Source organism: Engraulis encrasicolus, chromosome 8, assembly GCF_034702125.1.
Source record: "Engraulis encrasicolus isolate BLACKSEA-1 chromosome 8, IST_EnEncr_1.0, whole genome shotgun sequence".
Lineage (NCBI taxonomy): Eukaryota > Metazoa > Chordata > Actinopteri > Clupeiformes > Engraulidae > Engraulis > Engraulis encrasicolus.
Genome location: NC_085864.1, coordinates 24,328,793 through 24,352,631, shown reverse-complemented (window position 1 = coordinate 24,352,631; position 23,839 = coordinate 24,328,793). Strand labels below are relative to the sequence as shown.

The following is a 23,839-nucleotide window of genomic DNA, read 5'->3' as shown; positions in this document are numbered from 1 at the left end:
ATTTTTTATTAAGTCTAAAATACTTTGTTTAAAGTAACATTGTTTTCCATGGGCAATGTGCTATCTAAGTTATATATATGCACCAACATAGTAAGTAAAAAAATAAATTTAAAAAACCCCAATAAAATCCTGGTAATGTTTTTTTTAATAAAAAAAAAACACTAGGCTGCCAAGTGAAGTAACCTCTTGTAAATTTAAGTGGCTCTAACTTTTAGGATGGAACCTAGAGGGCGTGCCGATTCATGCATGCCGATGCATGAGTTGGCCTTTCCACAAATAAAACGCTTGGCTACATGTTGTAATTTAACAGTCAACAACCCAATTGCCCCCTGTTGTTTAATAAACAGTCAGAAAGCAAATGTTAAAATGTGTTAAGGTTGCCAGGCCATGCATTTCTGACAAGGATATATCCTGCCCAGACCGACGTAAATTGGGGAATAACTTGATTAGGCTCATAAAAAACTGTTCATTCGCCTTTGTATTTCACAGTCTGCCCACTGACAACCCAAAATTAGCGCAGTTTGCGTGTGCTGATAAATTACAGCGACTGCTGTACAATCTTTGGTGAGAAGAGAACATGACTTCATTTCCGGTTGGTCTTAAAGCCGTCGCCTGGCGGCGCAGCGAGTTAATTTGTATTTAGACCGGTGGTGCCCTCCTCGCGCGCTAGACGAAGACATTGCATTTCTAAATCCGACGCAATCGCATGAGCCGCGTTCGGTTGTTATTTCGGGACATAATAAAGATACAGGACTTTCTCTGCTGTTCGAGAGAATAAACGCGAATTGCGCAGGGTCCGAATTTCAACAACATATCGCTGGAGTTCGCCGTTACAAGACAGAATCAACGGAGAGGTCACCTCATATAAAAATCTGTGGAGACCTCCGTGGAAGATGGGCTCTCTTTCCGCTATATCCATTCTCCTTGTGGGAATAGTTGTTGTCCCAGCGCTGGCCAGAAAAATTGAGGTATGGATGTCGTGCATTTTGTCATTGACTAACATTACGCATAGAATTATTTTGGAGAGGATTCTCCAAGAAGTCTGCCGTCAATGGATTAGTCGTGGGTTCACCTTTTAAAATATGTGATGAGATTTATTTCACGAATATCGTTGCTATTTCTGCTGAATGTAACGAGCTGTATCATGCCATGTATTTCTCTTCAGATGGTTATTGTATGAAAAATATTGCTGGGCCTTTTTATGACAGAAGCACGTCAGCATCCCTATAATTTCACGGCTGTTAGCTATTTTCATCTGTCATCCATGCGATGAATTTCACAGCACACAGGTGTACTTTTTTCAGCCTAATGTCTGGTCTATTACACAGCATGTTTTAAAATGTATAACTCGAGGTAACACCAGTTAATTTGTGCAAGACTGGAACGTAAATTAAGCTTGCGACCTTGGATATAAATCTGTCATTTTAAAAATACGCGAACCAGCGTCGGACGGGTTATTTTCGATGGTCTCCGTGTGGTCCAGTGGGAATTAGGACGGAGTAGCCTACATTTGGCGATCCTCTCCCCTGTCTCAATATCATTAGACAAAGCAGTGCTTCTCTGCAACATTACCTTAACATTTATAGACAAATGTGAGGGAATACAGATATTTAAACACCCATATCTATAAGACAGACGGACTGTACTGGTCCTAATCTAGCCTACATGCGGGGTTTGAAAGCCTTTCCAGATTGCAGGAGGCCTGATCCCGTCCATCCCTAATTGCTCTGTGCCAAGTGAGGCTTATACCATTTTTTTTCTTCTAAAAATCCCGCAATCATTTCACTAAACGCATTTTTTTTACCAAAGTCATGGCACCCAAAGTAGCACTTGCGTTACGAAATGAGTTTCATTCCACTTCTTTCTGTACGCAGACACTACCATTTGGCACCGCATTGGACTATCCCAACAAGGCAGCTCCTCTGCCTCTGGGCAAATAAATCACTTTTGTATTGCAGGGAAGTTGCACAAAGAATAGAACAGTCAAACCTATATGTGTAAGACAATATGTTACCACCATCATGGTCATCTTGGAGTTGACATACTGATCTCAGACATGACATTGTTCAAAATCTTGATGGTTGCCTTTGTGGAATGCATGAATGTTTATTTTGATCAGGTTACTTTATTTTTGTGTGTGTGTGTGTGTGTGTGTGTGTGTGTGTGTGTGTGTGTGTGTGTGTGTGTGTGTGTGTGTGTGTGTGTGTGTGTGTGTGTGTGTGTGTGTGTGTGTGTGTGTGTGTGCGCTTTTGCGTATGTGCGTGACGCGTGTTGGTATCTTCCGGTGGGTTTTGGCGCCTGGGATATTTGTGGATTCTGTGTGGGTTGTTTTACACTGTCATGAGGAGACAGCTGAGCTGAGGTGGGCAGACCCACCAGTAAAGCCTGCCGAAAAAAACTGAGTGCCCACACAACACCACCACCACCACCACACAACACCACCACCACGGGCCTTGGTACAAGACTTGTTAACAGCTTAAACAAGCTCCAAGAAGATTCTCTATCTATGAGAACACTGAGTCACTAATAAAGTGCTACTCTGAAGGATTCCATGGTAGAGTGCCAAATCATTTTATGTCATTGGCTAGCCCACTACAAGCTTGTGCTCTTTTTGGAAAGTCTATTTGTGACATTTGTGTTGTTGACACCTTGTATTCTGACGCATGAGCTAGTTTGCTGTGCACCATTTGGTGCAGAGGTTGTACAGCATTTCCATACAGCAGCACATTAATACAGCTTTAATTTGTCGTTGTAAGATGTCGTTGTGACTTTCAAAAGTCCCCATTTGAATCCTTCAACTTTGTCACAAATCATGACAAAACCAAAATCTGATGTAGTTTTGGTAAGAGGGAACAGACTACACTTTTAGAAGAAGATAAAAAGTTCAGCTGTGAACAGTGGTGTAATCTACTTTTGTGGGTATAGTATACTGCGTATACCTCCGTTCTACGTAGCCTACACCACTGGTTGTGAAAGCAAGCGGCCATGCTGGCAATATACAGTGAGGGCCTTGGTGGTGGGAGGAAGGGATTGGGACACACTGCTAGGAACATGCTGATGCGACTTAACTGTAGATTTAAGCAGCGTGGAATCACAGGAATTTGTTCTTTGTTCAGCTCTCTGGTCTGACTGTTAACGCATCAGCAGGGTGATACCTAGCCATGGGGAGCCAGACGAGGCAAATATAACACACACACACACACACACACACACACACACACACACACACACACACACACACACACACACACACACACACACACACGCACACACACATTTCGACATTCATCGGGTTGCTCCATATTATTCCCAGTCTTGTGATTAACTTCACTTCGCGTTATCTGATGTATGGGTCAGTGACGTTTCAGCAGTAGCACTATTGTATGGATTTTTGATCGTTTGTTTGTTTGTTTTAGTGGACTATCATTGCAGCATATCAACCACCAATTACTAATCAATTTATGGCATTAGATGCCGTTGCACCACCTGATGTCTGAGCAAGAAAAGTGTTTAGTTGGAGGCAGCAGGGCTTTTTTTGCAGCTCTCTGAGAAGAAGTTCAGTAGGCTCCAACCAACCCCTTTTGCATAGCATGACTTGGACGAACGAGAATCTTCACAGACCTCTCACATATACTTAACATTTCTGCCACCGTCGGTGAAAGTAGCAAATTTAGGAGAGAATGTTGGTTGTTTGGGTACGCTAGTCTTTTGTTGCTGTCAGGGGAGCTAGATGTCTGATGCCAGTGGCTCTGTATTTACCCAGACCGCAATACCATGATCCAGGACATAAACCACTCAGCCCCAAGTGGCTGCTTTTTGGGGGGGGGGGGGGGGCTGTGGCGGGCGGTGGTGGTGGTGTCTGTGTGTGTTAGAAAATGAGTTGTACCTGTGGACCAGATGGCACCACCTTTTTACTTGTTTGGGAAAGTCCTTGTCCATTGTCGAATCGCAGACTACCATACTCATTTTTGAAAGTCAGAATAGAACGTGCTGGGAACAAAAATCGGTATAAAATGTATTCATTGGCATTTGTAGCATTGCTGTATGTAACTGTGACCAATCTCTCAAGGGTATGTGTGTGTTTGCGTGTGTGTGCATGCGTGTGTGTGTGTGTGTGCACGCGTGCATAGGTGCTTCTTTGTGTGTGTTTGTACCTGACCCGCGGTCTGCAAGCCCGATGCACATGAATGGGTGTTTGATTGCCTTTAGTGAGTCGTCATTGTGTGGCCTGAATGCTGAGTTCCAAGCAAAGTGACACCTGCTGATAAAGCCCCCACCCCCTCCAGGTCCTTGCTATAGGCCTAAATGGGGATGAATAGATGGATATCAGAGACACCAAGTACACCACAGACAATACGTTATCTCCCCTTTGGGTCACGGCTGCAGGCCATGAAGGGTTGACGATGAAAGATTTGTCCTCCCCTACCAAACCATTGTTCCTCCTCGTTAGAATTTTAGAGTTTGCAGCCCCCTTGCCGTAAATCATGTAAATTAATGTAAGTTCACGTTCTCTCTTGCATCACTAGAGTTTGACTAGTTGGGATTGGTTGAATTCAGCACTTGGTTGATGAGAAGTAGCTTTCCAGTACTCAATAGTCAATAGATTTAATTACTTTTGCAATATATATTTCCACTTATTTTCCACCTTTCTCTAAATTGCTCACAACAGACGACACACACAACCTACACACATGCAGAGAAGAACTGAATAAGTTAAGCCAAGGCCGAAGAGATTAGTCATTGCCATACAAGGCAACAACTTTTTCTGTGGAGCAACAGCACTGCGAAAGTTTAACGTTCTATTATAAGATAAAAAAAGTACCACCAGTGCTTGACCCTGACATTCCCCATAAATAAATAGATAAGCTCCACTTCCCTAATAATAATCCTTGCAAAGTCCCAGCAAATAACCCAGTTTAAGCATTTAACCCCTTTTGAGCAGTTTATAGGCATTTTTAAACTTGAGTCGAAACAGGATAATGTTGGTAATTGGCGGTTCAGTTAGCTTTCATGAGGAAGGAAATAACTCCCAGAGAAGAGAAGAAGAAGGATCTCCAAAAGCTTCCATTAGGTGAAGATGGATGACCACCCTGCTCAGGTTAGCAGCAGCTGGGTATCCCGTTGCGCCCTCCAGGCCTGGAGGTATAGCCTGATTATCATCGACTTTCGAATCCCTTCGAGACTTGGTCTGACAAAGAGCATAAAAATGAACATTTCCCAAACGGTATGGTTGACCCACCTATCTTAGTTTTTGCTGATGGTTGTTTGCTTCCCGACAAAAGTGGGAGGAGTTCCGTTTTTTTTGGGAGCTCAAAAATGATATTTGTATTTCTCTTGGCCTGACTAGAAGCAACTTTGAAGGTGTTGCGTTACTAGGAGGGCACAGCCTGGCTAGCCTGGAGGAGGTATACCTGCCTCTGAATCATAACAACCTGATCTACCTCAAGATCCACCACCCCACAAAATACCCGTAAACACACTTTCAGTTGTTTGACCAATTGCACTTTACGTACATTGGGGCAAATCCTCTTAGCCGTAAGAAATGCCCCCTGAGCTAAGCCCTTGTGAAGAGGGAGGAAAAAAGGCGTAATCCCCGGCACATGCTCCACCCTTTCCCCTCATTGCTTCAATACAGAAACGCACACCAAGATGTAGCCTACAGTCAGCCGCGCACACACACACACACATAAACACTTGTGCGCGCGCGCACACACACACACACATAACTTGTGCACACACTCGCTAGCACACTCTGAGTCAGACAGGTAGACATGCACCAAGATGTAGCCTACAGTCAGCCGCGCACACACACACACACACATAAAGACTTGCACACACACACACACACACACACACACACACAGACTTGTGCACACACTCGCTTGCACACACTGAGTCAGACAGGTAGACACGCACCAAGATGTATCCTACAGTCACACACACACACACACACACACGCACACGCACACGCACACCGCACAGTCGCTAGCGCACACTGAGTCAGACAGGTAGACACGCATCAAGATGTATCCTACAGTCAGCCACACACACACACACACACACGCACACACACACAGACACAGACTTGCACACCGCACACTCGCTAGCTCACACTGAGTCAGACAGGTTAGACACACACCAAGATGTAGCCTACAGTCAGCCACACACACACACACACACACACACACACACATACACCGTCACATAGTGTACATACACGCACACACACACATACACACACGCATACACACCTATATACACACACACACACACACATACACGTACACACACTCACACACCGTCACATACACACACATACACCGTCACATAATGTACACACACACACACACACACACTCGCTAGCGCACACTGAGTCAGTCAGGTAGACAATTCCATTGCGCTTCATTGCGAGTGCAAACATGCTTCGCTTGTACCATCGCCGGATTCTCTTTGACTGAATCAGCAACTTGAGTTGCCATGTTGTTCAGGAAGACTGGGGGGGATCATGCCAACTCTTCTCTGTTGATATGTATTGCTGTAGTTAGTTACCCAGGCAGTGTATGGTTTTAAAGCACAAGTGAATAAGTCAATGTCTTTTTGAAGGAGGTCTTCTCTTCTTCACTGCTCTGTTGTTGTAGCTCTTGTCATTCTCTCTCTCTCTCTCTCTCTCTCTCTCTCTCTCTCTCTCTCTCTCTCTCTCTCTCTCTCTCTCTCTCTCTCTCTCTCTCTCTCTCTGATTGCTGCAGTAGCTGTTTCAGTGCTACTGGCTTAGACATTGGAAGTTCAGCCATCCTTAGCTGTGTACCGTAGTTGGTGCAATAGAGTAGGGGGTTTTAAATATAGTGGCCTCGACAACCCCCCCCCCCCCTTTTTTTTCCCTCATGACTCCTGCCTCCGCCTCCTGGGTGCTGTGTGTTCTAATTATCTTAAGCGAGTACACTGTGCCAACTCCAGCACACTTGTGTCTAGGCAGACTAAGTGGACAGAAAGATGGACAAGCACAGACAGACAGACGGACACACACACTCGCACATACCACTCACTGAGTCTCCATCTCCCTTTCCCTCTCCCTCCCTCAGTCCACACACACAAACACACACACACACACACACACACACACACACACACACACACACGCACACCTGCATTGTTTCCTGCATACACACTTATGGTATATAAATGCATACACAATCATGCATACAGTACTTCATCCCAATGGAAAGCAAGGGCTTCCAGTATGTCCGTTCACATAGGCACATATATGTCCCATCTCAGCGCTCCAAACCCTCTTAGAGGACAGAAGCTAACACATGCACATAAGCTCTGAGCTTGTGGAACTATGAAATACATTTTATTCTAAATCTGAATTCTGGGTATCTAACCTCTTGTGCCAATCATATAAACCAATACGTACATTGATTTGAATGTAATCAACAATAATTTAGAGTTATGATTAAAAAGAAATGTGTAATACGTACTTTACGTATGTAAAGCAAAATATAAAATGTAGATTTTAAAATAGTCTCAGGAATCCATTCCGTCCCATTTGAAGTTAAAACAGTCTCAGGAATCCATTACATGTAGCTAAAGCGCTGCTACACGCTACAAGCAAAATCAGATGTACCCACAGCTCTGATTTTTGTGTGAGCAGCATCATATAGGGAACATGGCCAATTATTACAGCTAAAGCCCCGTCACAGCACAGCAAGTCTCCAGGCTGCACTGCAGAACATTGTTGTTGCTGCGTGTAGTGTACTGCGCTGAGGAGGAGCAGGATGGACTGTTTTGCGTTGCACGGGCTATTTGCTCTGTCTCTCTTGTGCAAAATCCGCTCCCCAATTCGGTGGCAGTAGTGTGTAAGAGAGCCGTCTGTTCTGTTCAGAGAGAGAGAGAGAGAGAGAGAGAGAGAGAGAGACTCCTGCCTGCCTAGCTTTCCCAGACCCATTTTGACGGCCGACATGTTCCAAAGTGGGACTCTGTAGTTAATTGCCAGCTTTGCTCGGCCAGTGTGCCATTTTGGAAAGACAACATGGTGGTGTCCATTTTTTTTTTTATTCTTTCATTCTCACTCTGACGTTTTTGTTTTTTCTCTGTTTTTTATTCTCTGGGCGAGTTGCACCCAGAATGCCATGAATCTAGTTCAGTCGTGTGTGTGTGCGTGCGTGCATGTGTGCATTCGTGCATGCGTGCATGCATGCGTGCGTGCGTACACATTCGTGTGCACATGTGTTTTTGTGTGTTTCCATGTGCGCGCTCCTGTATGTATGTGTGTGTGCATGCCATGCATACAGACATATGTGTAGGTGTGTCCCTATATGTGTGTCTCCCAGTCCCATTCTCTGGTGTGCTGTGGTGTGGTGCAGCAATGGGGCTGTCACCCCTCCTCTCCCCACTTATCAGTCTCTCCAGCAGGCAGGAGAGGAAAGGAGAGGAGAGGAGAGGAGAGGAGAGGAGAGGAGAGGAGAAGAGAGGCCTGGGTAGCCCAGTGACTCATCCATCCCTCCTTCTAGCTTTGTTTTGTTTTTTTGTTGCACATGCATAAAATATCTCTCATTCTGTCTAGCAGCCCTGCTCTGCGTGTGTGTATTGTGTGTGTGTGTGTGTGTGTGTGTGTGTGTGTGTGTGTGTGTGTGTGTGTGTGTGTGTGTGTGTGTGTGTGTGTGTGTGTGTGTGTGTGTGTGTGTGTGTGTGTGTGTGTGTGTGTGTGTGCTTCCGTGCACGTGCTGCCTGGACATTGCGCTTGCCATTGTTCTTGTCAACTTGAAAATGATATTTGGCTCCCGGCTGTTTCTCTGTGTGTGTGTGCATTTGCAAAGGGCGAGGATGGAGTTGGTCTTCATGCCTTATGAGTGTCCTGTGGGCACGAGCTGCTCCGTCCAAACTCTTAATGTGCAGAACCTCCCTCTACCCAGCCTCCCTCTCCTCTCCCCTGCCCAACTTCCCTCTCCTCTCCCCTGCCCAACTTCCCTCTCCTCTCCCCTGCCCAACTTCCCTCTCCTCTCCCCTGCCTAACTTCCCTGTCCTCTCCCCTGCCTAACTTCCCTGTCCTCTCCCCTGCCTAACCTCCCTCTCCTCTCCCCTGCCTAACCTCCCTCTCCTCTCCCCTGCCTAACCTCCCTCTACCCCAGCCTCCCTCTACCCTCCCCTGCCTAACCTCCTTCCGCTCCCTCCTCCCGCTTTGTCTTTGTTTGCATATGGCGGCTCATTGTGTATACATGTAAGATGCCCTCATTCCCTTATCCTGCTTGTAGCCTGGTGGTGTAGTGCTGTGCAGAAATGCAGGCAGCGGTCGTTGTGGTGATCCTGTCCTGTGCAGCTCTGTGGACATTTTCCTCTCTACTAGTTTGGGGGTTGTGCTTTGTAACATTGAATTGTTTGTTTCTGTGTTTGTTTGTGTGCATGTTTACGTGTGTGTTTCCTTGTGCTTTGTAACAGGTTTATGTGTGATTGCGTGTGTGTGTGTTTTGTGTGTGTGTGCTAGTTCAATATGTCTATGTGTAGGCCAAACTGTGTTTGTGTTTGTATGCGTGTGTGGTCCCCTTCTGCTGGCACACGTTGACCTCAGGAAGATGTTTATGTGTCTCAGAGGAGTAATGACTAAGCCTCCCGCTACCTTTTAATCCAACCCAACTCACTAAATCCTCCGCACACCTCCTTCAAAGCAAGCACCAAACACACAGATGCACAAACAGCATCTAATTCCTCAGGCAAAGATTAAAGGGACAGTTTGGTCAATTTCAACATGCAGTTGTAATGCTCACACTACCCTGGACTTGTCAGTGCCTGAGATTTTTTTTTCTTCTTCTTCAGCCGTTTCCGAGATCCTGGTCATTGTAATGGGGGCAGCCCTTTGTTTACATTTCAAAAAAACATTTTTATTTATTCCAAAGAACATCCAAAAGGTTATAAAACATCAGCAGACAACTAGCAAACAGCAGTACCTTTTGGGAAAATATTTGGAGTTGGCCTATGTTTCATTTTTAAAAATGTAAACAAACGCTGCCCCCATTAGAATTGCTCATATCTCGGAAAGGGCTGAGCCAAAAAATGTGGCATCACCAGGTACTGAAGAGTCGAGGGTAGCGTGAGCAATACAACTGCATGTTGAAATTGACCAAACTGTCCCTTTAAAGAGTGGTTGTTGATGTTTTTGTCACGTTTGCCTGAAGATAGCATTTGGCTAGGGGGGCGGAGGGGGAGCTCTTTGAGAGACGGGAGCTTTCTTTTGGCTGAGGACATGTCCTTATGACACCCCCCACCCCTCCTCCTCCTCAACCATTTTAAGAACCAAAACTATTCCTGTCCACACATCGTGCACTGTTTTTAACCTCAGCACGGCATAGTTTTCAAACGACTTTGTTACTGGCTTCACTTCCAATGTGTCACCGAGTCAAAAAGAGGATCAGGATTTTGAAGTGGACAACAGGTCAGGCGTGCGTTTCTCAAAGCATTAGTTGGTTACTACGTTAGTGGCTTTGTTGTTGGCAGTGCAATTTCCTCTTGGCAACTAGCCAAATTGCTAACTGGCTAACAACTGCGCTTTCGAGAAACGCACCCCAGGAATGTGACCGCTTTGTTGTTTCTATTTAGAAGTGAACCAATGACAATGCAGATAGTCTCTTTCCGTGCAACTGTATGCTGCATGTAGGCCTGCTGAATTCCACCTGCATTGAATCACACTCACATCCACAGTGGTTAGTGAGCTTCCCCCTCTCTAATCCTAACTACTTTTTAGTGTTTGAAGTTGGCTGTGTTATGTGAACGCTGTTTGCCATTCATCTGTCATGGTGGGCTGTCTTCGAGAACCGTTTACAGCCGCGCCACTGATTGGAAAAATATCTGTCTTTCAGCCCGGCGCTGGCTTAGGTAACCGTATGTATGTATGTTTGGCTTGGCTGGCCCTTGCCCTTGCCTTGGCTGCAGCTATCACAGTGCCAAGAGAGCGACCTAGAAATTGGGAGGGGTTGTCTTGGCACCACAGCAGCAGCAGCCAGTGGTGGTTTGTCTACCTGGCGTCTTGCCGTCCGCGCCTCTGCAACGTCGCCTTTTGCTTCAGTTTCATTCTACTCCAAACCTTGGCCCCTTGCCCCTATCCACCCCCTCTTCTCCTGTCATGTCATGTAAGCAGACAATGGGTAATTCAGTACCCATCCCCAAAGAGAGAACTGAAGATTCTAGATTTAAAAACCACCCCCAAAAAAACATCTTGCATCTCGTTTTACCTCGGTCGTCGTCGTTCCCTTCTGTCACAGAGAGCGCACACGGATGAGATGGGATGGAATTGTGGATGTGGGGGGTGGATGGCGCTTGGTGTGTGTGTGTGAGGGGGGTTGAGGAAGGAAATGAAAATGTCAGGATGGCAGGACACAGGAGCGCTTACACGGTAACCTTATACTCCCCGAGAGAGGGGCCGGAGCTGCTGCCGGTGCAGCAAGCGCGGGAGCGCGGGAGTGAGAGAGCGGGAGTGAATGAGAGAGGGGGAGAGAAAGAGAGAGAGAGTCAGCGTTGCACTGATACAGCACTTTATCTTGAAGGAGAGACACGGGAGAAGAGAAGGACAAAGGCTAGAGAGGAGAGTGCCACGGAGCTGCAGCAGTAGCTGTAGCAGCAACATCAGTAGCAGTAGTAGCGGTAGCAGCAGCAGCAGTAGCAGCGCCTCCTCAGCTGGATTTGTGAAGGGAGGAGCCCATCCGGGCGGGCAGGGCAGGGCAGGCACACGACACACGACGCACACAAGGCAGCACGCAAGGCAGCAGCAGCGGCAGCCGCCCCACATATTACACCACCACCACCACCACCACCACGGACGCTCCCGCAGGGCATATAAATTTCCCTCTAAACACCTCGATTGCTCGCTCCCTCTCTCTCCTTCCCCCTCTCTTTGCCTCTCTCTCCTTCCCTCTCCATCTCACTTACTCATTCTCTCATTCTCTCTCTCTCTCACACACTCTTATATCTCTGTTTCTGTTGCTTGCTCTCTCTCTCTCTCTCTCTCTCTCTCTCTCTCTCTCTCTCTCTCTGTCCCTCTTCTCCTCTCTGACTGCCTCTACCTCCCTCTCTCCCATTTCATTCCTCTCATCTTTTATTCGTGTGCCTTGCCTCGTGTGCTTCATTCATTTGTTTTGCCTCTCCGTTCTCCCTCCCCCCACCCACCTCTCCTCTCTTGTCATCCAGACACACCTTCATTCCATCATCACCGTCTCAAGCAGCGGAACACATTAGTGCCAATCTGGGCTGCTGCCTTTTGCTGCTTCTCCTTCACACGAGCGCTCGACCTCAATGTTTACTTCGAAAAGAGCTTCTTCCACTCCATACATACCACGCCCATTTTCATCCAGCTTAATCCGCTGGTGGGGGGAGGGGAGAGGGGGTTGTGCTGTACTGTACGTGTGTGTGTGTGTACTAGTGTGGTTTGGATATAGAGAAAGAGAGCGAGAGAGAGGAGTCTGGCTTCTCTTAGCACCGTCCATGAGGAGTACAGCAAGCGAACACACACACACACACACACACACACACACACACACACACACACACACACTCAGCCAGCCTCCTTGCCCCTTCCCCCCTCCCCCCACGAGATGTTTAGCATCCCCGACACAAAGAGGGAAAGGCTCCTGTGCTATGACATCATTTCCCCCCCACCCCCTCGTTGTCGCGGGCTCGAGCCTGCACTCCCATTTGTCGGGAAGTCTATGAGGAAGTGAATCTATGAATCTCTTTCTGTCTTGAACTTGCAGCTCATGGGTTATGTACAGACAGCGGAAGCAGGAGTGCTGTCTGTCTTTCCTGACGTGCTGCTTACGCGTGTCACTGTCTCTGCAGCAGTTACGTACTTGCCAACAGGGAGTTCAATCTTATGATTCATGCTCCAATGAGTTTGTTACAAGAGTTTCTCGAACGGGGGAACCGCATACAAATTAAGCGTTGATTTAATTTGATGGCACAGCGGGAAATAATTCTATCTGCTTTGATTGCGTTGAATACCTAGATAAAACTCTGCACAACTGATGATTACATTTGCTATACCTTGCTTCAACCTTTGTGGAGTACCGTCGCATATATTTGATTAGAGCTGTAGAAAAATGTTGAGCTCTCACTATGACATCCCAAACACTCAGCAGGATTTTTAACACTATGGTTCTATGTGAGCTGTAGAATGTTGCCGTAAAATTCTAGAACTACTGGGGAAAATTCTGTACTCCTGTATGTCTTAATGGACCTTAAGTCATGTGGTTGAGCAATGGTAATTCCCTCCCATCCACATATTTTCCCACTGATGTAGGGCTCAACCTTAAACCTGCGTCCCTCCCATACCAAGCCGAAGCTGCCACAGCTGCCCCATTGAAATCGAGGTTAACTCATCATGACCTGTTAAGCAATAGCACAGCAAGGCAACATTTATTTCACTTTCACATTGATTGTTGAAACTGCAATGAGCAGCAACTTTACCACTTAATGCCATGAAAATATACGTCTCTCTCTCTCTCTCTCTCTCTCTCTCTCTCTCTCTCTCTCTCTCTCTCTCTCTCTCTCTCTCTCTCTCTCTCTCTCTCTCTCTCTCTCTCTCTCTCTTAATACATGCAATATATACATATTATGTTATCACAGAACATACAGCAGGTGTAAGTTTGTCCGGAAACGCTGTTCTCCATTTTAGCTATGCTAGCATCTCCTCCATCAACATCCTGTGCTTTGTTACACCCTTGCTGACAATGTTTTCTTATGCAAACCAGTAGCTTGATTTGTGCTTCCGCTATTGTCAGTCGGTCACAAGTGCTGAGCGTAATGGGATGTAAAAGTAAAGACTCGACAAAAAAAAACAGTTGGTGAAACAGGTGGTGCTAGTAGCAGCCACATCTTGGGAGGTCTTTGCCAGATAGAGGCAGTTGGTGGTAGAGAGTTAGGGCAGTCGAGGCGGCATTATTGTAGATCATTTTCCAGAAATACTTTTTGTGGAGTGAATAGATCAGCGCGCCCCTCTACTGTAGCAGATGAGAGCCACACTCCCGTCCTGATCAATGCGCCATTATTATTCAATATGCTGAGATGGCATCATCGTGTGTGACCCATTGTGGGCCATTGACTTTGGCCACCGTCAAAGGATGGGCACGCACCACACACACACGCGCACACACTTTCTTTCTCTCACACCACACTCTCACACACAACCATAATAATCCATCCTCATCATCTTACATAAGGGCTCTCATCCCCCAATTTGCCTCCAACTCCTCTTTTTTCCAATCAATTTTATTTCGTCTCCTTGCTGCGAGGCGTTAAAAACAGCCATAAAACAGCAAGCAGCACTAAAACCTGTGAAATGTAATCATTTTAGCAATGCATGGCAACGTGGAAATAGCGAGATTTGTGCGTCGATGTAGAAAAAATCAAATAAGCGCTTCTTAAAGGGCATTTGAGGAGTGCTGACGTTTGCAAGAAAAAAAACAAAATCTCCACAATGTTTAACTTTAAGTGGAACTTAACTCTTGGGTTCAACCCCTGTGTGAATCACATCCGCTGTGAAATTTCACAGCTTCTCCATTGGCCGTGTGCAACTTCACTTTCCATAAAGATTTCTGAAAAGTTAGGCTGACTAATACTATATTCTGCCGCCTTACTGATAGACACACAGACGGATATGTCCACCATAGAAACCCTTCTTTCCCGAAATAATGACACACCTGCAAATATACATTGAGGGTACCTCGGCTATACAGCCAGTACAGCTTAAAGCAGTGTTTCTCAAACCTTTTCAGACTGAGGAGGACCACTTTGTCCCCCCAAAAATGTTCAGGGACCACTTGTCAACTGCATTGACAGTTGACGGGTGCTAATTTGACACTGCTAATTTCGATGCAGGTCACTTACTTTTTATTCGCATTGCAACCTTGTCTTATTGGTGAAAATAAGAAGTGGTGAAAATAAGACTGCAGCTATGTTTAGCTTTGAAATAATGATACAAATATAGCCTACTGCTAGCTTGTCTAGGAAAAGTAGAAATCCTCTTGCGGACCTTCTGATCTCTGTCATGGGCCACCAGTGGTCCCCAGACTACAGTTTGAGAGTCACTGGCTTTAAGAAATTAAATTATTATAAAACGTTGGCCTATTATGAAACATTGCCTCTGTGCTATAGCGCTATATAGAGGATCTCGCCTTCTCCTGCACTCTCAATAGACTTTACAATAGATTTACAAGTGGATACTAGTAATGCCTCCGCAAGTATTGACTTGTACACGGGTGCATTGTACCACTGGATTGATCCGGGATGGCCTTGCAATGGTAACCAGGTGTGTGTTCATTGGACCAACACTGTTATTGGATTGTAGTATCCGTGCATTTGAGGGCGACTGTGCTGCCATCACATCACATCAGTGACTGTCTGAACACATGACTGGAGCAAAGAGCTCTTAAATCTGCTCGCCCACCGCATCCCGCGTTGTCTTGTCGCCAGCCACATTACCTTCAACCCACTTGTTTTCAATAGGACTTACAAGCACGTTTTCACAGACGGGCAGTAATAGCAATTTCTGTTCTAATTGCTTTAACACATGAGTGATTTGATTGACATGGTTGGTCTCGTTTCGGCTTCATGAGATTTTCGAGACAATTATAGTGAAGCAAATTAATTTTCCTCGAGGTGTAATGTGTTTTAACACAATAGAGACCACATTAGCCAGTGCCTTTGGTTGCATAATATTTAGACAAAAGCTCTTCACATGAGTCATCCTCATAAACACTCAGACTCAGGCTAGTCTGAGTACCTTGTATTGACACTAAACATCATAAGGCCGACAAAACATCCACACCTATAACCAGCTCCCAGCTCTAGCCGCCTCAAATTAACCTCCCCCTCTTTTGAGCCCTAGCCTAGCTGTGTTTTTTTTCCAGCTCTACTTTTTCAAAAGAGTATTGAGTGTCTGCAGCAAAAACAATCTAAAGCACTCTGGCAAGAGATTCATCAGCTGCCTGAACTGGCCACCGCAGCCAAATATATCACCCAGACACTGCAACACTCTGCGCAGGGGAAGGAAAGATGAAGGAACAGAAAAGAAGGGGAGGAGAGAGACCTTGTGGAAGAACGAGGGAGTGAAAAGAAGAACACTCTAGAAAGTTCCAGAGCTGTCTAGATGAATCGTTGATTCTCCTGAGGCTCCTGTAGATGCTAATGAGCTGATTAAAGGGGCACAAGATAAGATTATGTAGTTTGCGTGGTGTCCGTGGCATGCCTGTCTCAAAATCTACATCATCATGAAAAATGCTGTTTAAATAAGCTCGCTGTCAGAATGTTTTTCATCACAGAATGCCAGCAGTTGATACAAATCTGACGTTTCCCATGACACTCGTAGCGGACTGCTCTGTCCAAAGTTACATGTGGGGTTCCCAGCGGACGGACTGCCAAAGTGCTCACAAGAATCATTGTTCACTTACTAATGACTCAAATAAGCATCTGCTGACTCGGGACAGTGATTAATTAAACTTGATCCTACATAGATCCCCTTTAAGAACATGGTATGGGAAGCAGGACTGCCTTCGACAATGTAGGCGGACGGTGTCTGGACTTTCAGTGTTGCGGTTTGATTTCTCAAGTCCAGACAAATTACAGTGTGTGGTGTGGTGGGGACTGACAGAGAGGTCGACATTGTTCCTGTGCTACATAGACTGCGGTTCTTACTCTTTTTTTTGTCGTTAACATCTGCCGTGGTGATGTCAGAAATGTAATCCTCTCAAGGCCACGTGGATTTCTAAGCCAAGATAGAAAGGGCTGGGGGGGTCGCTAGCTTAGCCTACTCACTCCCTCGCTAGCTATGCTCATTCACACACACAGACTACACGGCTTAGAGCTGTGAGACGTTAAGATCTTAGATTTTTTAAAAGTTTTTTTTCTTTTTTCATCCCAGTATTTGTCAAATCCAAATATATATTTAATGCGGAATGTTGGAGAAGTTACCGCAGAAACCAGCGGGACAAAAATGGGGGCAGTGAGGAAAATTAAACAAATAGCACTAGGCCTGCTAGGAAAAAGAGGGGGAAAAAACTGAGCCAGAAGCTTGGGAGTTAAGTTTGGAGAGTTGGAGGAGGAGGGCTGGAGGGGGGAGTGGGTAGCTGATGGGGAGGCCTGCTGCTTTAGAATGAGGATGTAGATGAAAGGGAAGTGGCAGAGCAGAGGGGAAGAAGGGGGAAAAAGTGAATTGAGTTTCTGAAGCAGAAGGATATAACCTGAGGGGCTCGAACCACTCTCAGGCAGCCCTTATCTCCATGCACTTGACATCCGCCGCACAGCTAGTTGGACTCTGCGGCATTGGAAACGACTGAACTTTTATGAAGTGAAATTAAAAGTTGTTTAACTATGACTCCCTGTTGCTACAGTATTACTAGTAGCTTTGTGTTTTTAGTTGTTATTGTTGTTTTATTTGTCTTTTTTGGTTATTCTGAGCAATTTTTTTTATAATTTTACACAATATGGGAAAATCCAGTCTCCCCCATGGATCTGATGAACCAGTCTCAGTGCTCTATCTCCGTATTGAGTTTTTGAAAATAAAATCTGTATAGCAAGTCATTGGGGCAGGCTTAGCACGATAATGGGCTCGTTCGTGATGCTACAGTGCTGTGCCGCCCGAGCAGGACGCATGCGCGATTCAAAATGATGATGCATTCTGGTTATTAAATTCTAACCAGAATGCATTAAATGGCAAAGTGCGAATCATGATCGAGCTTATAGACACAACTGCGCTGACCTATTATGTGCAGCAGTGACGACCAACCACTTCCACCCAGAAGCTTCAGCTTTGCCAATGAATGGACAGACCACAGACTATACATTTCATGTCAAAGTCTGCCTTGTCAGCCCATCATGTAATGGGAGAAGCACCTTAACGGTATGCAAATCCCTGCAGTCAAGCATTCTGACTGAAATAAGGGCACGCATATTATGCGCAGTCACGTTGTGTGGCCTACATATACGCGAGTGCTAAATTGCTGTGTAAACGGTTGGCTTTGATGCTTGGTCACAGAGGAGCCATTGCTGATGACTGTGCAGGAATGACAGCGACAGCATAGACGAGAAACGGACTGACACACTTTCACATTGTCAAGTCAGTGAAGTGCTGTATATGGGCCTATATTTTAAACGAAATGTTCATATAGTATTGAAAAGGAGCACAATAAAAAATAAAGTTTACTATGATTTATGGGATTGTATGCCAGCAAGACGTTTCGGCCTAGTCCATCTTCAGCCAACAACAACTATTGCTACCACAACAACTACATCCACATACTGAAGCGAATCTATTTTGACCCCGGTGACTAATATAGAACTTTCAGATGTGCAGAATTTTTGTGACCTTTTGTTGCTGTGGAAATGCCTAGAAAACACAGAGGACATTATGGTTTTGGCATTGTCACTCTTCTTGCTCGCTGTTCCTTATGACTCCCCTCAACTTCTCCTCTCAACTTCAGCTCTTTTTTTCCTGTCTATTTTTATCCATCTCTTTGTCTTTCTCTTCTTCCTCCTTCTCTCCCTTCTTTCCTTCTCTCCGTTCCCCTCTCTCTCTCTCTCTCTCAACCTTTTTGTATCCTGACAGAGATCACACTAACAAGGTCATGCAGGCCAGACTTTGCAGAGAGCTTGTCAAACATATCCTGGAGGAGTGTGCAGTGGATGTGTGGGAAGGAGACGGATAACTGGAGAGAGAGAGGGAGAGAGGGAGAGAGAGAGAGAGAGAGAGAGAGAGAGAGAGAGAGAGAGAGAGAGAGAGCGAGCGAGCGAGAGAGAGCGAGCGAGCGAGAGAGAGAGAGCGAGCGAGAGAGAGAGAGGGAGAGCGAGCGAGAGAGGGAGAGCGAGCGAGAGAGAGAGAGCGAGAGAGAGAGAGGGAGAGAGCGAGAGAGCGAGAGCGAGAGAGAGCGAGAGAGAGAGAGAGAGCCGAGTGCGAGACAGAGAGAGAGAGAGCGACAGAGAGAAGGACAGAGAGAGAAAGAGACAGAGAGAGAGAGCTGAAGATTTCTGCCCTGCCATCCTCATCTCCTGTTATCGGAGACGGCCTTCATATAAATCCATTTTCAGTTCGACATGCTGACAGGAGATAGATGGGCAAACTTGGATTCATAAGCTGTGGTTTAAAGTCACACTTTACAATTCTTAAAGTTCATCTTGTGTTTTTTTTGGCCATTTTCGACTTTATTTTTTACAGGACAGTTGAAGGTGGAGACAGGAAATGAATGGGAATGAGATGTGATAGGGTTGGAAAATGACCCAAGCCGGACACGAGCCCTGGGCATGAAAGCCCCCCCCACCCCCCTTGTGTTATTAATACAGACAATTTGACCAGCTTACTCCTGGTTATCCGTTAAAAGAGTTGTTATTTAGAATTGGCCAATGCAGTGGCTGAAGCACCACACGTCTTTCAATCATCGCTTTCAAAATCCAGATTGCCAAGATTGACTGTGTGCGGCAATGACGAAGCATGAACTGATGATGGCCAATAACCCAAGTGATTTGTGTATGTGTATACTGTGGCGTTCAGCCTCTCAACCCCCCTCTCAACGATGTCTGCTGTCTCTGGAGTCTCTGGAGTCTGCCGCTTTTGTGTTTGTGTACACGTGCAAGTGTTTCCCGCGGCGGGAGAGAGAGAGAGCGAGAGAGAGCAATCTTTTGTGTGACGCAGTCAATTTTCTGCATGCGGCTTAGAAATCTGTGTCAAGAAGCGCTGGGAGGAAAGAGAGGGGCTTTGGCCACCCCTCCCCGCTGTGCTGTAGCTGTAGCTGTGCTGTAGTTGTCCTGACTCACTGCCATTTCCTCCTGGAGTGAAGGGGAAATGGAGACCCAACATGCTCACCAGGCTCACGCTGAGTGGGTAGCAGACAGTGCATGGACACATGGAGGACGACTGCAGCACAGGACACACACAGACACATAAGCCACACGCATACCACAGGCACATAAAGAAGGCTATGAATTAACTTTCTTCCTCACTTGCCAAAATGCCAAGTAGTTGTTAATCTCTTTTACTCGTCAAACACACATTCAGCAATGGGTCAAAGTGTCTAGTAAGTTTACCTCTCTACCAGCCAAACTGAAATTTCACCTGCATTAGAACCCTGCACATAAACCACATGTACACAGACACATAAACTGCACATAAACAAAACACACACAAACCACACACACACACACACACACACACACACACACACACACACACACACACACACACACACACACACACACACACACACACACACACACACACACACACACACACACACAAGTGTTTCCTCCAGCACTTAACAGTTAAGGTGGCCACCCTGGTAACAAACACCTGCTAAATTGACAAGTTCCCTGAACAGATACATGCATTGCAAATATGATTTTAGAGGTCCTTTGTATAAGATTGTATAAGAAGGTGGTAGGGGGTTGTCAGATCATATTTCATACGGCATCTAATCATGATGGTCAACCACAGGCCTTTGATGCTGGCTAAGCCCCCACGTCCCACCCACCTTGACTAACAGATGTTCTGCAGATAGCACTACTAATAAACTTCTATCATGTTGCCTGGAGAGAGAGAGAGGGGGGGGCGCAGGTACAGTAAATATCAGGCTACAAATGGCAGCATATAAATACCGATTATGGCTCCCCAAGAGAGCCGCCCTCTTCAGGCTTTCAGATATTATTCCAGAAATGCCGAAGCCCTGACGAAGGCTGAAGCGACCAAAACATGTCGACTTGAAGTCCCGTACATAAAAGAGGATTTTTTTATCTTCACCTCAGAGTACCTTGGGTCCACTCCCTTACTCTTATTGTTCCAGTATTGTTAGACAATGTTCAAGGACTTTCCCCAAGAAGTGAAAAGGTGATGCCATCTGGTATACACACACCCACACAGCCACACACACTCATGCACGCACACGTGATAAAACTGCATCTAGGCATAGTGTGAGTTTTCCTGAATCTCATCAAGTGTTCAGAGCAGAGGTGTCATTCTAAACTCCAGTCAGTAAAAATCCTTAACCCCTTTTAACCTTCTAGCTGTTTTCTATAACGGCTGATCCCAAAGAGCTGTGAGACACTGGTTACAGAGGTGTGACCCTCCACTTATATCATTTGATTTAGGTTGATCTGTTGACTTATTAAAAAAAGGAAACCACATTCTCAATGTGTTAAAAAAAAATCATCGCCTCGTGTTTATCATTTCCTAAACAAGCCAACAAGCGCTGAAGTTGTGTTATTTTTCTCCCCCATATGGTTTGAAAAACTCTGACTCGAATTTCACACAAAGCCGTCTTCTTTTTCAAAGAAGATTGTCTGGCAGTCGACACAAAAAGGTTTTTCTCACGGCATCAAAACAAAAACAAAGCAGCGCTATTTTGAGAGCATGTATTTATTTTCTCTTGCAGCCGGCCGCTGTATGTTTATATAAACATCATGCTCAACTGCGTGTGGCGAATGTCTTGAGACCCTATGGATTACGCAGTAGACTCTCCATTATGTTTTAATATCAATACTTGAACAATTTCTATTGAACTTACTAAGTGGTTTGTGTCACAGTGAATAATTGTCAAGTCAATAGTATCTCGTAAGGGAACATTTAATTTTGAATTGCTGTAAATGGCCATAAAATTGGCCAAATTTGTTATGCTGGTACGTGTATTGCATAATTAGCCTAGCCGTTTAAAAAATGAATTAAAAAATGCAAATCTCTCGCATTGATGCATCTTTTAGCTTACCATCCTGTTGGGAGGTAGACCGCTAGATATACTGTACAGACAGGGCTCTAAATGAACACCCGCCAACCGGCCAAATGCTGGTGAAATTTCAAGTTGGCTGGTAGAAAAGAGAACTTACAAGCCACTTTGACCCATTGGTGAGCGTGTGCTTGGGTAGTAAGATATCTAGTAGTAGTTTTGGCTGGTGATAAAAAAGAAGAATCAAGTTAATTTAGAGCCATGCATGCAGATAATTCCCCCGCAGTCCTATATATACACACACACACAGTAGAATAGTCACAACATTGAAGAGGACATGTCCTCTCTCTCCATTATAGGCCCAATGGTAACCTGACAGTCCGGAGTGTGGTGTTGGGTCGGACACTCCGTGTGTGTGCTTGTGCGTGCGCTTGTGTGTGCTTGTGTGTGCTTGTGCGTGCGCCTGTGCGTGTGCCTGTGCGTGCGTCCGTGTGTCCGTCCTTTCCACCAAGTCCTCTCCTTGGCTGCACATCTCTCCACCCCCATGTGGCCCGCCCGAGGGCAGGCTGGTGTTGGAGCCGAGTGCATTTTGGGGCCCTCAGCCCAGGGGCCCCCATAGCCAAAAACACACGCGCGCGCTACACGCGCACACACACACACACACACACACACACACACATACACGCTACATGCACACACACACACACACACACACACACACACACACACACACACACACACACACACACACACACACACACACACACACACACACACACACACACACACACACACAAGATAGATGGACTCGGGCCCTCTGACCGCCTCTCTTCGGATTGCAACACAGAATCCCCACTGCTCCACCAAATGCTCACACGCTCAAAAATAGCCCGGGATGGAGGAGCAGGCAGCGGCCGCCGCTGTTGGGAGATTTTGTGTGTGTGTGTGTGTGTGTGTGTGTGTGTGTGTGTGTGTGTGTGTGTGTGTGTGTGTGTGTGTGTGTGTGTGTGTGTGTGTGTGTGTGTGTGTGTGTGTGTGTGTGTGTGTGTTTTTTTCCCCTTAAAATGATTAGAGAGAAAAAGGCAAACAGGGGAGTGTGTTGTGTTCAGAGGGAGAAGAAGCGCTTTGCTCTAATTAAACGCCATTAGTTAAATTTATGCGCCTCTCCAGCTACCAACTGCTATACAGGCAGGGCCCTTCTGCTGGGGATGGAGCTTTGTTGTTGAAATTGTTGAAGTTAGGGAATGCGTGTGTGTGTGTGTGTGCGTGCGTGTGTGTGCGTGTGTGTGCACGTGTGTGTGCGTGTGTGCGTGTGTGTGCGTGTGTGCGTGTGTGTGTGTGTGTGCGTGCGTGTGTGTGCGTGTGTGTGCGTGTGTGTGTACGTGTGTGTACGTGTGTGTACGTGTGTGTACGTGTGTGTACATGTGTGTGTGTGCGCATATGGGTATTTGAAGAGGCTGTACCATTCTGTTATAGTACTACTTGTGATTTGGTGCGGAATGTTGCCTCCTCTCTATTCCATGACAACTCAACCCAACTCCCCCTTACACACACACACACACACACACACACACACACACACACACACACACACACACACACACACACACACACACACACACACCATAGCACTCTCTCTCTCTCTCTCTCTCTCTCTCTCTCACTCTCACTCTCACTCTCACTCTCACTCTCACTCTCTCTCTCTCTCTCTTGCTCTCTTGCTCTCTCTCTCTCTCTCTCTCTCTCTCTCTCAAACATACTAGCCCTCATGCCTTTTAGTCTTTATCACTTCTTGCCATTCCGTTTCAGCTGTGGGAATGGGGAATAGCTGGGATGCTTCTTACTCTCAGGTTTCCATGGCGCCCAAAGCGCTGGAACAAGTTGTCATTCATGCCGGCACAGTCTGTGCTGCGCCGTGGAGAAGTAGTCAAGCTATCTCCACCTAGCACACATGTGCACGCCACAGCAATGCCCATTAACTGATAAAACACACACACACACACACACACACACACACACACACACACACACACACACACACACACACACACACACACACACACACACACACCAACCAACAAGTGAAGTCAGACACACAAAGTCCACATGACCTTGGCTGAATGGAGAGTGAGAAGGCAGGCATGTCATGCAGGCAT

General features: G+C 46.1%; 1 protein-coding gene across 2 annotated transcripts in view; it reads left to right on the top strand.

Moving 5' to 3' along the window:
• The first annotated feature begins 651 nt into the window (after positions 1 to 651).
• The window catches only part of aplp2 (amyloid beta (A4) precursor-like protein 2), a 77,597-nt gene continuing 54,409 nt past the window's right edge, over positions 652 to 23,839 (top strand). For both annotated transcript variants that reach the window (XM_063205265.1, XM_063205264.1), the window contains exon 1: positions 652 to 968. In XM_063205265.1, the coding sequence (XP_063061335.1) occupies positions 894 to 968 (75 nt within the window). In that variant the 5' untranslated portion in view covers positions 652 to 893. The remainder of the gene's footprint in view (positions 969 to 23,839) is intronic.